The 14,652-nt window shown below is 36.3% G+C and overlaps 2 protein-coding genes across 5 annotated transcripts in view; one reads left to right on the top strand and one right to left on the bottom strand.

The window, feature by feature from the left end:
• CASK (calcium/calmodulin dependent serine protein kinase) overlaps positions 1 to 14,652 on the top strand; it is a 214,316-nt gene that overhangs the window by 96,260 nt on the left and 103,404 nt on the right. For all 4 annotated transcript variants that reach the window (XM_082779340.1, XM_082779339.1, XM_082779342.1 and 1 more), the window contains exon 5: positions 1,269 to 1,341. In XM_082779340.1, coding sequence (XP_082635466.1) covers positions 1,269 to 1,341 — 73 coding nt within the window. The remainder of the gene's footprint in view (positions 1 to 1,268; positions 1,342 to 14,652) is intronic.
• GPR82 (G protein-coupled receptor 82) lies at positions 7,201 to 11,313 on the bottom strand. Its single transcript, XM_082779379.1, has 3 exons — positions 10,523 to 11,313; positions 9,982 to 10,051; positions 7,201 to 8,825 (listed from the first exon to the last, which is right to left on the bottom strand). Exon 3 carries the CDS (start codon positions 8,790 to 8,792, stop codon positions 7,809 to 7,811), a length of 984 nt encoding a protein of 327 aa, XP_082635505.1. The 5' UTR covers positions 8,793 to 8,825; positions 9,982 to 10,051; positions 10,523 to 11,313; the 3' UTR covers positions 7,201 to 7,808.

The following is a 14,652-nucleotide window of genomic DNA, read 5'->3' as shown; positions in this document are numbered from 1 at the left end:
GTGTAACCCTGTGTGCATTTTGGTGTGCACTGAACTCACTCAAGTTTATCAGCATCCCTTGAAGAGTTTGTTATGCTCCTGCTGAGTTAGCTCAAGATGCTGTGGGCCTATCAAGATGATAGTGCGCCAGGGCACACTACTGACTCGCAAAAATTCTACTATCAACCATTTATCAACCCTTTCCAGCAGAGCTGCTACTCAGCCAATACACTTGCAGCCTGTATCCAGCATGTACCTTTGAAGTGGTTAGTCTGTCCCAAGTGCAATATGTTGAATTTGTCCTAGTTGAATTCTATAAGGTTTCTGTTGGCCCTTTCCTCTAGCCTTAGTCCTTCTAAGGGCAGCTCTGCCCTCAGTGTGCGTACTGCACAGAGTTTGATGTCATTCAAAAAGTTGGTGAGGATGTATTCTGTTTCCTCAAGGTCATTGATGAGATATAGCATGATAAGTATCACCAAAATGATTCAGAACTTATAAGTACCCTAGAAATGTACTGCATGCAAAAGAACATGAACATGATTTTATGAAATATGTACACAACAAATTAACATCAAGTCAGACGTCATGTTTAACTTTTTCAGAGAGTCAAAAAGGAAGAAGGTTTCTGGTTTTTACACCAAGCATATAAAATGTGTTATTGAAATCTTTTACATCCTAAAACCAATCTGATCACAGACTTGAGGTTGGAAGGGACCTCTGGAGATTATCCACTTCAGCCACTCTGCTAAACTCAAGGTCAACTAGAGTAGGTAGCTCTGGGTCATGTCCAGTTGGGTTATGAATATCTCCAAGGATAGAGAGTTGACAACCTCTGAGCAACCTTCTTCAAAGTTCAGTCTCCCTTCTAGGGGAAAAAAAAAGGTAGTCTTCAGTCCGCATCAGGCAAGTTCAGATCTTGGTTCCATCTCTTTCAAATCAGGCACTGATACCACTTTTTTTCCTTTCAAGGTTTTGTTATTTAAAAAAAAAAAAAAAAAAAAAAAAAAGGATCTTGAATCCTTCATCTGAAACACAATTGTTGAACATTTGAAATCTGTATGTAATTGAAAATACATATTTTTCTTTCCTCATTTGTCACTTGGCTTCAATCAGAAAAATCCTCCAACTTTAGATTGTATTATTCATTAAACATACTTTCTACTAAATTCTGTATACAGTTAAGTTGGTTGATTATTTTTATATGGCTAGACTCTTTAAAGTTAGTTTGTTATACCTGTATAATAATTTTTCCTGCAGGTTTGTCATGTATGATGTCTTTGTTTTTACAGTCATTACATGAGACAGATATTGGAAGCTCTACGTTACTGTCATGATAATAATATAATTCACAGAGATGTGAAGGTAAGGTGTGGGTGTTTTTTTTCCCTCACTGCATTAATGCAAACTGTTACATTTTGATTATTTTTGCAACTTAGAAGAAGGGGGGAGCTGTACAAAAGGAAGTTATTTGCAGAGCATGTGTTTACTTTTACTGTGTCATGAAATTAAAATGTCTCTAATTCTATCAATATAGAACATTAAGGAAGTCTTTATTCACTAATTAGCTATGCATTTGATTGCAAATTACTTTAAAAGTCAGTTTGATTTCTAGTTCTTGAATATTCATATAAAAGCTGCTTGTATTTATTTTCTTGTTAGGAAAAGGTGTGTATAAATTAATTGCATAAATTAAACCGGAATTAGTAGATTAATTACATCATTTTGACAGCACAATGATAGTATTCACTTAGAGTAAAACTCAAGACGTGCATTCTTAAATGCAACAATATTGTGGCACTATCAACTTTTTGCAAACAGTCTTGAACATTTATTACTATGTAAACTTTTCTACTATGAAAAAGTTTCGGAGGAGTAATATGGTCTTTAAAAACAATGTATATACATTCCGGTTCTGAGTTGGTGAAATTCTGTGTTTATTTGTGGAACTAGCTTATCTCAAAGTACTGTAGTGTAAGTAATTGGGAGTTTTAACCCAAATGTTTTTGTCTCTCTTCAATTTGAATACATATTCTTTCTTAATTTCATTGTCTTAGGTAACTGTTCCAAGTTGTCTTCTCTAAGGGTTTGTTTTTATCTAAACCGTGTCAAATGCTATAGGAATTAATGTAAGTTGTAATGAGCTCTGATGGTGCGGTTTGCAAAGTGAATCTTGTGTTCTAGTGAATAAAGCAGGTTGGGAGAGGGTGTGCTGTGTTTCAAATACTTACAGGGTGATCTGTGAGGGAAAAGAGTATGGACACAGAACTTTTTTACTTAAACACACATTTGGTCTTGCATGCACAGACATTGCAGACCTTTCACTGGTCTCTTTTTCCTTACCCTCGACAACCAGGGAAATTATTCTATTTAATAGGATTTTGTTTTATTTTATTTTTTAAGTTTGATATTCTAAAAGTCATTTCTTACAGCAAATTCCAAAGATGTCCTCCTAATTGCTGGTAGAATATCTGATTGTGTTCTGTTGTGAAGATTCTATATTGTTCTTGTTGTTTGGGTTTGGTACCACATGAGAATCTTAGTATGGACACTGTCTTTATGTTGCTTTGCCTTCCTGAAAGCTGTATGGGTTCTTCTTGGAACATGTTTGTACAAAACATATTTTAATTTCAAGGGCCTCATTCCTTGAAATTAAATATGAAAGCTGTTAAAGCTGTAAAATGTGAGTGTATTGTACAGCTTGTCCATATTCTAAAAACTTGAAAATCGCTGTTTTTATTAAATGCCATCCTTAGAAGTAGAGTTGTTCAGTTACATGATTGAGTAAGAGTTTTTTAATCTGTTGTCTAAATTATGCTAAACCACGTTAAACAATGTTTAATCCTAGCAAAAGCTGCGCAAAAGTACTATAACTACAAAGCTTGGGCATGCAATATTAAGTTAACTGCAATATCTCAGCTCTAGATGTCACTGTAGACAGTGTTTTGAAAGGAAGTAGGGCAAATGAATAATTTCCAAGTTGTCTGAGTGAATGAAAGTGAACAAATAAAAATCTGTTATGTTGACGTAATCATTCTGCATTTTCTTCCTCTTTGCTGTGAATGAAAACATCTTTTGCAGTTTAAAAAAGGCATTCTGCATTTAGCAGATCTGATGCACCAGAAAATTTGTACCTTGTTGTCCCTGTTGTTAGAATTAGGTGTCTTTGGGGCATTTTTGTTCTCACATAGTTCTCGAGGGATTAGGAGGAGTTAGGTTAGGAATACTTCACTCTGCTGTGGTCTGATGACAGAAACTTCACCTGTCTTTTGTAAGTGACAAGATCTACCAAAGCCAACTGCAGCCTTTGATAAACTCACATATGTTCCAACCTCACCTCCTTCACCAGAATCAAAACATGAAAACTTTCACAAGGTGGACTTTGATTACCTTAATTTCCTTCCTGTAGTTTTCTTAATCACCTTTCTCTGTGAGACCAGGAATTTCTTGAGTTTCCTTGCATCATTTGTCCCCCTCTAGTGTAACTTAAAGCCTTTGTAATCCGTGACCTTTGCTTCCCCTTCAGATCATGTGTTCCTGCATTCTTTCACTGCTTGGAAGTTGCATCATATATAAGTAAAGCAGAAAATTCAAATGCAGAAGGGTGGAAAACACAAGACAGCTATGTATCAGAACCAAGAATCTCAAGGACTTTTTCTCTTACTATGGCATGTATTCATGTTGTGCCAACCTGGTGAAATAGGACTCAGCCATTCCTTTTATTCTTTCAGAACCTTGATACAGAAACACCCAAAAGATGGCTACAGAAAGTAACCATGTTGAAATGGTGGTTTTTTTTTTAATACAAAATATTACTATATAATAGTTTGGATACAGAATTATCTTTATGCAAAAGAACAAAAAAGTGGAATGGGAGGAATGCGCCTGTGAAGAGAGATGCCTGTCTTTTTTCATGATAAAATATATGCAAGAGTTTGAGCATCATTTGTCACTGAAGTCAGACACTTTCTCTTGAGCTGTCAATATTGCACACTAATTATGATTGGAAACTTTCTTCAAGAAAAAGAAAAATAAATAGTAAATCTCTAACTTCTATTTACAAGGGATATCACTGATCAATGGACTGAAGTTCTATGCTGTACAATTATTTTAATAATTACAATTTTAAAAAGGGGAGGGTTTGTTATAAGTAGCTGAATATGATTCACATCAAATGCTCCCACTATGTTATGTGATTTACATGTAGTTTTAGTGCTTGTCTATGTATGTAGGATCGGTAAAACCATTGGTACGCTGAAATCAGGCAAGTTTATTGTCGGACCTCCAATATTTTTATTATGGATCTCTCAGTAGGTATGAATACTAGTTTCCAACAATTCAGTGCAGAAGCTATGGGGCTCCAAGAATAAAATACACAATATTTTTCCTCAGTATTTCTTCCAACTGTGTTCTTTTTCCCCATGAGTATGTCCCTTTCTGCACATGTGCTTCCTATCTCAGAGTCGCCCTTTCTTTGTTTGCCGTTTTCCTAGCACACTGCTATCTGGCTGCTGGGTTTTCAGGAGCAGTTTTGCTGAGAAGTGCTGCTTGCTGAGAATTTATACTGCTTGGCCTGCTGCAGAGCTCAACAGCTACATAGAGGGTAACTTCTCAGGAAGTTTGTTTATTCTGGTCACTTACCCAGCCATTCAGAAAAGGGGGATCTTCTGATTGATGAACTGGCCACCCAAGCAGCACATATGAATGGGTTAACCAGAAAGGAGGCAGACACTTGTTGTCTTTTAAACTTCTTTGCAAAGTGCCTATTGTGCATGTTTGTTCTAGGATTTTGTATTCCTTGCTATGGAAATGAATTATTTTCTTTATGATTATATAATTCACAAGTCACCTACTAAATTCTGAGTTACCACCAGGATGTCTAAGCATTGCATGAAGTTTAGCATGAGCTGTGTTTTGCTGAAGTACTTCTCTGCCTTTCCCTCATGCCTTTCTTTTTTTGGAGGGGTTTTCCTCCGAGAACTATTCTATCGAATGCTAGACCAATGTATTACTCAATTTGCAGTTTCTCATATTGCCTGTACTGCACAAAAGCTTTTCTACTGTTTAAAATAAGATAAATTGACTTTGATGCAATTCAGAAATGTAAAGGAGACGCCATCTTAAACAGGGTCCATGGGAAAAAATTAAAAGTATGTATCATTTTTTGGTAGTGTGTAGAATTGGTGGAATGGGCTCTTACTACTAATCTACCACAAAGTTACGTTTGCTTAGTAGTTCCCAAAATTTCATCCATTTTCTGGCCTTTTTGGTAACATCAGCACTAGAGAACAAGTGACTGTGACTAGAAAAGCAGAGAAGAGTTACTTAAGCCACAAAATAACTCTGTACTGAGAATTATATCTTCAGGCGCCCTGCTGAGATAGCCTGAGAAGTGCATTCACTGTAAGAATGTATTTAAGGAAGGACGGAAGTTGCAGGTTCTTAGGGGCCTGTGAAAAAAATAAAAGTCCATTGACAGTAGACTGTTTTGCTCATGCAGACATAGCCACCACTGATCAAAACACAGTAATCTAAGCAACACTGTGCTCTCACGCAGACTTAAACTGCTTAGTTGAGACCTGAACTGGGGCATCTTGCCATCAGTTGTGCAGTGCAACACGCACCCACACAAACCAAATTCTTTTGCTCAAGAACTGTTTCCTACAGCATTTTGAAGAGTTAGACCCTGAAGCTGCCTGCTTGAGGTTTTTCTCTAAGTCATCTGCTAAACATGCTATGGGAATGGTGTTAAAGAAACAATTAATTCTGTTCTTACAAGTAATGTTATATTAATAAAATACTACATTCCTGTGATTCTCTCTTTTTCACTTGCCTCTTTATTGTACTTCTGCAGAATACAAAGCAGGTGTCCAATGATATAAATTCTTGGGGTGTCTTCGAGAGAAGGTCTGATATTTGTGTATGCTAATTTGGGGTCAGTTTAGTGTTCCTGTTACAGAGCTCAGGGTAGGATAGTTTGGAGTGAGTGATTTTTCAGCTTTGCGTGGGTGATCGAACTTCTCACAACAGCTAGTATTCAGTAACACTTTCTGCTCTTTCTGCACTCAGTGGTCAACTCATCTTGATCTCAGCTGCAGAGAAGACTGTACAAGGGATAAGGATTATGTAATCTGAAGTGTCTTCTACAGAAATTGTTAAAAATAACTGAAAAACCTAGATAAGTCATCATGGTAGTCTAACTTCTACATCCGAAAAAAAAAAAAGTCAAAACCATTCCTGTTTTGCACTCCTTCTGTACAGTTCATCATCTTTAAATGCTCATTATTGCATGTATTTTGTATACCAGTAAATAATAAGCATGTATGCCTTTCTAAATAGACCATAGAAATTGCCTCACAGGATTAGACTAGGAGTATGGAAATTCTGTGTTTGTTTATTTACTCCCAAAGCAGTTAAAAGTGCAAGTACTCATGGGTTGATAAAAAGACCGTTCAATAAGGGGGGAGTAATAGGGGAGAATAATTTTATTTTATTTTTTAAGTGATGTGTAATGCAGTTGTTCAAACCTGCTGACTGATGCCCAGCCAGTCCTTGAGCGGTGGCAGCTCCTCCAGCTCCCTCCCAGTTCGACTGTTAAGCATGATGCCACGTGGGATGGGACATCCCTCTGGCCAGTTTGGGGCAGCTGTCCTGGCTGTGTCCCCTCCCAGCTCCTTGGGCACCGCCAGCCTCCTCCTCGCTGGCAGAGCAGCACAAAAAGCAGAAAAGGCCTTGGCTCTGTGCAAGAGCTGCTCTGCAACTGAAACACTTGGTGTGTTGTCAACATTATTTTAATCACAAATCCAAACCCACCACCATACCAGATACTATTTAAGAAAGTTAACTCTATCCTAGGTGAAAGCAGCACAGTACAGTGTCCTGAGTACTCAAAGCCTATGCACCAATAAGGAAGCCAGTGCCTCAGCTAGTACACATAGCTGCCATGGATAGTTCTCTGAGAAAAAAAAGTTCCTGACCAGGCTACAGTGCACATATAAAACCAATTTGTCTCAAACACTGAATCCTAGGCCACCAGAGTTGTCTTCCTATGTGGATATTTCACCCCTATAAGTTAGCAGTCATCATCCAGCCTTTTTCTTCAGAATCATCCTGTTGCAAATGTCATTGCAATGACACTCTGAGCCCACAATAGCAAATACCAGAGCAGAGTGATTAATTAATTGTTAACTGTGAGATTTCCTGTGAAGGCTAGAATAAAAAATGCATTCCCAGGGGTGGGGGGAAGGGAGGAATCAGCCTTCTACCCATATACTCGTGAGCAAAAAACCACATGTCAGTCTTGAATGTGTTTTGTAGTTCTCTGTGCCTGCTTCCTTAAGCCTTTGTTATATGATCTCCCCGCTCCAGAGAAAACATCTATGCTTTGTTCTTTTCCATAAAGAAAGCCCATGTCCAAAACCTGGGAATATTGGTTACAGAAGAGAATTATGTCTTCAGTCTCAGAATGGTTTCTGCCATCTTCCTTGATCATTTAGGTAGAAAACACTGTCCATAGCTCAGACATAATTGTCTTTTGCTTTGCATGGATAAAGTGGCAGTACACAGCTCATTGTATGAATTACTTGGATTCATTTGGATATACACTTAGGATTTATTATGGCTAATGTTGATGTAGCAAACAAGATCATATTAAAAAATATATACATGTAATATGTTGTCATTTTATTTAAATATTTACCATTTCATGTAAAAGTCTGATTATAGGAGTCAAAATGAGCTTACTGTTAGTTCAGTTTTACTAAATTCTTTCCACATTATGTCACATTGCAGGGGATCTTTTCAGTGAAAGTACCAGGTTTATGTTGGTGGTGTTAAGGTGTGGATTTTTTAAACAGATCATACAAACTTTTCTTTAATGTTCTATCTAGTAGAAGGGTTATAGCTGGGTCTACACTACTCCTAGAAACAGCAAGACAAGCAAGGAAATTTTTAATTTCCACTATATAGTTTAGCCTTGAACAGTCTTCATCTAGAAGCAGTACATAAAAAATTGGTCTAAAAACATGATATGGAAGAAAGCAGACAGTTAAAATTATCTGGATCACAAGAATGTTTCTTTTCACTGTTCTGTAAATCAGATGTTTTTGTCCAATGCAAGTGGTTTTTTGTATTTTACTGAGATGCCTGGTAAGAGAATAGTATGACAACGAAACCGTTACAAACAATAGAAAAAAACAAGCTGTAACAAAAGACGCTGCAATCTTTGCAGTAAATTCACCAGCTTCTACCCTCTTGTTATAACATACGGGGAATGTTTCCTTAGGCCTTTCCTGGGCATCATATATTATAGTTGCTACCGTTATGCACATTACAATAAGCCATATAAAGATAGAAAAATATTTAGCAAATTTTGGCTGACAGAACTTTTTAAGTACACGCTTTCTGAAGTTCTCCTTAACTGCTTGAGATTGTTGTGCATCGTTATTTTTCTTCAGTGTTGCATACTGACTCAAAGCAATCGTACATAAAATTATAATTGTAACATACATACAGACATGCGTAATGGTAGTCCCAAGGTGGTACGCTATCCTGCATATTCCAGATTGGTATGTCCACTTATGCGCATTTGCAAAATAGGCAGCCAGGAAAGGCATAGCACTGCATATGAGCAAATTTGCAGTGACAAGATTTACCAGATAAATGTACTGTGTTCTTCTTCTGAGTGTTTGCCTTAAAAATACGCAGGCAGCGAGAGTATTTCCAAAACCGCCAGTTGTAAATAAGAAAGAGTAGATGATGGGTAGAGCTACAGTAGTAGCTAATGATGGCTGGAGAACACATGTTGAATTTGTCATTTATGCCGAGTCTTCTTGCATAAATGGTGAAAGCTGAAACACAATTAGAGAAATTATTCCTCTGTAATGTATATCTAGCATCTTTTTTTTTTTTATGATCTTATTTTAACTGTTCTTGCTTTTCAGTGTTACTACTTCCTATCTTTGAAAGAAATTGTGAAGGAAAAATAGTGTTAGCTTATGTCAAAAACAAAGATTTTATGTGCATAGAATCTAATAAAATAAATGAGGAAGTGGAAGGTTTAAGCTAGGGTCTGACAATAATTTATGTGGTCTTGGTGTATTTCTAAATCTCCTAGAACATCTGTAACCTACTTTGGAAACCACTTCTAGACTATTTCAAGTTAAATAAGCAAAAGAAATGCAAAGCATTACTGTAATTGCAGAAATGCAGAGGAGTATCCTGTACCTCTGTTTAAGTAAGAATTAAACTGTACATGATTCTGGGACCTGTCTGGGTGCATTTATTTTGTACTGTTATCAGTATCTAATGTTACTTTGTTTAGAGATCTAATCTTAGAGATACACATTTGGCATGAATGATTTAGTCAGAACATATGAAACAGTTGCTGAAAAATGATGTATTTCCAAGTTCACTCTTCAATTTATTCTCAATTTCCAGACTGTAAGAAATCAAATCTAATTGGTGTTTAAAGTTCTGTACAATTATAGCGCATAAAAATGTGCCTTTCACTTACTAACCTGTAGTGAAGAGAGATTCTCTCGTTCACAAGTTTAGTGAAGTGTATCCAACTTAGCTATTATTCCATACAAAATCATACGGGAAAAAAAAGCAGATTTCAAATTTACAGGTTGAGAGTAATTTTTTTTTGAAACATCTATAAGCAAATACCAAAGAATATTCTTTGTAACTATGATAGAACACCTATACACCAAGATGATAGATAGATAGATAAATAACAAGAAGTTGTAAAAGTCATATTTAAAAATTATGCCATAGGTCATGTTTGACAACTTGCAAGTTAAACCAAGTTTTTTTGTAGCTGTTGCATCTTTGCCTAAGTCCCACATCAATCATTGAACCAAATTATATTAAATTATTTTATTGCAATGAGTTAAATTCATAAAGTAATTGTTGGATTCAGTTATTTAGAAATCTAATGACCATTTTTGTGTGAACCAACAGATTTTATCTGGTGAAACAAAGAAGTAGCACTTTTAAGCTTACCTATGCAAGCTGCAGGCACCTTCCTTTGGAGAGAGGGAATTTTTGTCTTACGTCCTTTTTATCTCCACTGCTGCAATGAGAAGGATGATATTTAATTCTGGAAAATAGAGTTACGAAAAATGTCTTTGTGACATAGGTAGGTTTTCAGAAAGTGCACTTTTCTTTGGCAGTGTCAGAAGTCAGCTAGGCTTTTAAAGTTCAAGCCAAAAATGTCTGTCAAAAAAAAGTCTTTGCAGTTAGGTCAGGATACAGCTCCATTAGAGAATTAAAAAGAATGAAATACAGAAGAGTGGAAGAATGATTGTAACAGTCCTTTGGCCATGTAGCTATGGCACAGAAATACCTTAAAATACTTTATATGGTTCTTTCCTCCTTTGGGGGGTGGAGGAATTGTTACTGTCATGCTCTTTTAAGACTGCCCACTTCCCAGAATGAAAAAGAAAAGTTGATATTTTATGCATGAGAACTTATTTTCAGTGCAGTTTAACTGTTTTTCAGTTCCAAGAGTTTTCATGAAGCTGACTCTGTTCCTGAAACCCACCTGCAGTAATAAGAGTGTATCCATGTCATATCCTCGTGCCAGTGACCAAATGAACAGATCGCTTCTGTCTAGTCACATGCTGGATTCTGTGGGAGCAGTTAACAGCTGATGCGTTCTAGGCTTACTAATCATTCAGGAAAACCAACTCAGATTGTGTCCAAGAAATGGTGTTTTACAGAAACCACCCAGAAGGCTACAAAGGATGTTTTCCCTCCTCCGGAAGAAGAGTGTTGATCACAGATGAGTCAAACTCCGCTTAGCTCTGAATTTCCTTCTTTCTGATACATCTGTGGTCGTCAGATACGAGTTTTCAAAAGCCTTAAATAAGTTCCTCTATGAGAACAGAGGAGATACCATAAAAAAACTTCTGCTGTTTTACTAAGGTTCTCGTTGTGTTTGCTTTGCTTCGCATTTAAGCACCCACTGTAAGAATCCAATAATCCACTTTAGTGATCTACTATGGATTTAATTGTTCATTTTTTTGTTGTTGTTCTAAAATGATGGACATGTATTCTGGCCTTTTATTTATACTAAAAAATTGATCTCGTTTAAGATTAAATTTAAGTGAGGGGAACTTGCTGAGAAATACTAGTAATTAGTTCATAATGCTGTAATTAGTTTGCATGCATATTTTAATTTTTGTTCCCGTTAAGCTTAGTTTTACCTTTTCTTTCAACTTTTGAATATATAATTGTGTAAAAATTTGTTTTAATAGAAAGGTTCTTGTATTAATTAAATATCTAATAGTCTCTTAAGCAGTCTTAGAAGTCCTTGTTTTTGTGGTGTTCCATCCAGTTTTAGACACAAGAATAGATATACTGAAAATGTGCTAGGGGGAAACCGTGGTCAGATGCCAAAAGGTGCGGTTGCCCAAAGTCAGCAGTTTTTTTATTATTACTCAGTTGGTTATTACAAGTAGCCTGTAGTATTTTTAATTCAGTGATCATAATTCTTGCTATGCGAAGAGATAATGCTACTTTTTTTTCTGATCTATTGTATGATAACAGATTAACACAGTGAATTACAGTCTATCAGACTTCATTTTGCAACTGGTTAGTGAGATGGGCAACAAAGGAATGGGATATTGTAAGTAAAAAGAAAAACAAAACTATCAGCAACAACAACAAAAAACACCAAAAGTATGTAATTAGTTCAAAACTGTAAGCACCTTTCTCATTCTTTAGGTGGACTATTTCCATCCACCTAACCTATAAATGGTTTATTTTATCTACAATACATTTGATGATACTCAAACAGTCCATGTGCATCTCTTATGCAATTCACTCGTAAGTTCTTCATAATGGTCTTCAATTACTTTCTTCACCTCAATTATTTATATTTTCAGCACTCTTAAACCATGGTTACTTACAATTTAAACTTCTTACTGGATTTTATATGCCAGCAAGCAATATATGTTGCCTTTTGGTGCTGTTTGCAGAAAACCTTTTTTGTGGCTCAAAACTGCAAAGACAAGGAAATTCACAGTGAGGAAACTTATTTCATTTAGCCATTTATAACTCATACCTAACTCTTATTATTTAGTACAACCATATATGACAGAGTGATCCGCATGCAAACCACTCGTCTGCTGCCTCTCCCTTCTATATTCTCAAGATGGTAGAAGACAGCCCAATCAACCTCATCTCCTTGTGCCTGTCACAACCTAGATGGAGAACTGTTCCTGCTGTACAACAGGATATAGAGTAGATTGGCAGCAGCTGCTCCTCATAGGATGGAAGAAGGCAGCAGCCCAGTTACCCTTGGCTCCTGTAGCAGTCCCAGCTCTCTCTGTGCCATGAAAGGCCCAAGAGATGCACTCAGTCTCTGCAGCTTGATGGATGGAAGGCAACTGCTAGTATAGGGCACAGAAAGGTGGGTGCCTCTAAATGGATCCACTATGAATGCTAAGAATGAATCATCCTAAAAAAATGTATAGCATACATCAAACATGCAGCAGCCTTTAACTTGAAGTATAATTTCACGTACTTGGAATTTGATCTATTGGGTGGCTTTTAATACCAGGATAAGTCTCTAAGATGCTTTGACTACTACGTGAGCAATCCATGTTTCTTTTCCAAAAAATAATTTACCAAGTAGCTTGCTTAGAACTTTGACTTTTGGTACTTAATTTTACTGCATTGTTGGGTTTTGGAGGGTTGTTTTTTGTTTTGTGTATTTGTTTTTAATTAAACATTAAAATTGAAAGTTTATTGACTGCATAAACTCTAGGACAAAAGCACAACATGGTATCCATTTTTAATTGGACATCTAGATCAGGAGAGTTGGTGCAGACCACCATGGTTCCTCCCTGCCTGTTTATCAGCTCTCCTTGACGGCATGACCCGGTGTGTGTCCAGCCCTTCTGACTTGATATGATGAGGATTTTAGCTCTAAGTCAGTATATGTATTTTATATTGTGAGAAATCCTGATCAAAGTGAAGTCCTCTAAGTTCATTTTGAAATCTACTTTACTTGAATCAAGCACTGTACTGAATCAGTGGATATAAAATATTTGGTGGGTCTGAGTTAGATCTCTGTTAGACTGTCTCCTGTTGCTACTAATTAATGATTTACTTTCATCAGCTTAAGAACTGCCCTTGCAGTTCAGCAAAATAGATAAGAGTATTCTTATGTTGTTTGATGAGTTACAAGTGCATGCAATATAAGTTGCATATTTCTAGCAACTACTACTTTGTAGTATTTCTAGCATCCTTAGTGATATAGACATTGGGTTATATTGCACCCATACATATGATCATTTGGTTGTCACAATATGCAAGGTTAAGTGTTTCACAGCTCTCTAGGTAGTTGTTTTACACACAGAAAACACAAGCTAAACAATGCCTTTAAGCTGGGAAACTTAGCTTGAAGTTGATATTGCCAATAAAAATCATCTTCTAAAATGTTTAGACTTCAGGACTTCAATGCTAAAAACCTTGATTTTTTTTTTCCCCTGGTGAAATTCTTTTTGTGGCCTCCAGAGGTCTCCTTTACAATATTTGATTTTTAAAAAGCAGTGACTGCATATTGGTCATGATAATTCTTATTTTTAACTTCCAAAATCAGTTCTTGACATGAGAACTTTAATGATTGTTGTAGTCAAGTAGGTAGCTTTCTCTGTTGTTTTTGTTTTGTTTTTTTGTGTGTTTTTGTGTGTTTTTTGTTTGTTTTGTGTTTGTTTTTTTTTTTCTTTTTACCATACTGTAATTTGTATTTTTCAAGTCAGATGTTTGTATGTAAGAGCATTTTGGCTTTCCCAGGTGGTTCTTAAGCTTTTGAGGAAATGCAAAAGTAACCAAGCAAAAAATGAAAACCTGAAATATGGTAATAAAGGTGAAAATGGTATTCAAATACCAATAGATAGATTCTGCTGGCTCTAAACTGGGGAGCTTTGTCTACAAAAGGAATTCCTTGCTGATAAACAACATTCCCAGGCCCCTTGGCAAAAGTCTTTTTATGAAGCTTTCAATGTGTTGTTGACCATATGTTAGCATCTTTACCTAGTGGGAGTTTTTGTGGGAGGAAGAGGGAGTATATTTTTCTTTTAAAAGCACATGGTCATTTATATCTGTGCTTAGAGAGTTCTCTGTAGCAGCTGGCCTTGCTTTTTGATAAGATCAAAGGTGTGCAGTCTGTCCCTCTGTATGCAAACTTAAAGGAACCGGGACTCATGATTTACAGACAAAAGCAAGATAACTTCTGAAGGCATCATGTAGCAAATTATATTTTTCTGATATATTTTAAGTAATTGATTCAGTTCATTAAAATATAAACTTAGAAATAAACACTGATTTTCTTTTCTTCCTCATTTTGTTTCTCATTTTGAAGTAGCGTGATACACAATCGGACATTTCTCTACCATTCATGTACTTACATCTATATTTACCACTCTAACTGTGGAGTCTGATTGTAAAGGCTTTTTGCAGCATCATCCCTTACCCCCAGCTATTCCCACCCTTGTGATGTCTGTGAACAACTTTTGTACTAAGGATTTTTCCTACCTATTGCATCTCTAAACAGTGAGTGGTAACAGCTTTGTAGTGCTTTCCCTGTTTTCTTGGATTCCCTCACTAGGGTACCCTCAGTAATTGGGAATTTGTGTAAGGCATGGAAAAAAAGGCTGGCAAAAG

Source organism: Aythya marila (genome assembly GCF_965140915.1).
Source record: "Aythya marila genome assembly, chromosome: 1".
NCBI lineage: Eukaryota > Metazoa > Chordata > Aves > Anseriformes > Anatidae > Aythya > Aythya marila.
The sequence above is the reverse complement of the archived record's forward strand: the minus strand, read 5'-3'. Positions and strand labels throughout refer to the sequence as shown.

What these genes read in the sequence shown, in the direction of transcription:
- GPR82 (XM_082779379.1), bottom strand. Translation starts at nt 8,792, where the DNA reads ATGACAAATTCAACATGTGTTCTCCAGCCATCATTAGCTACTACTGTA.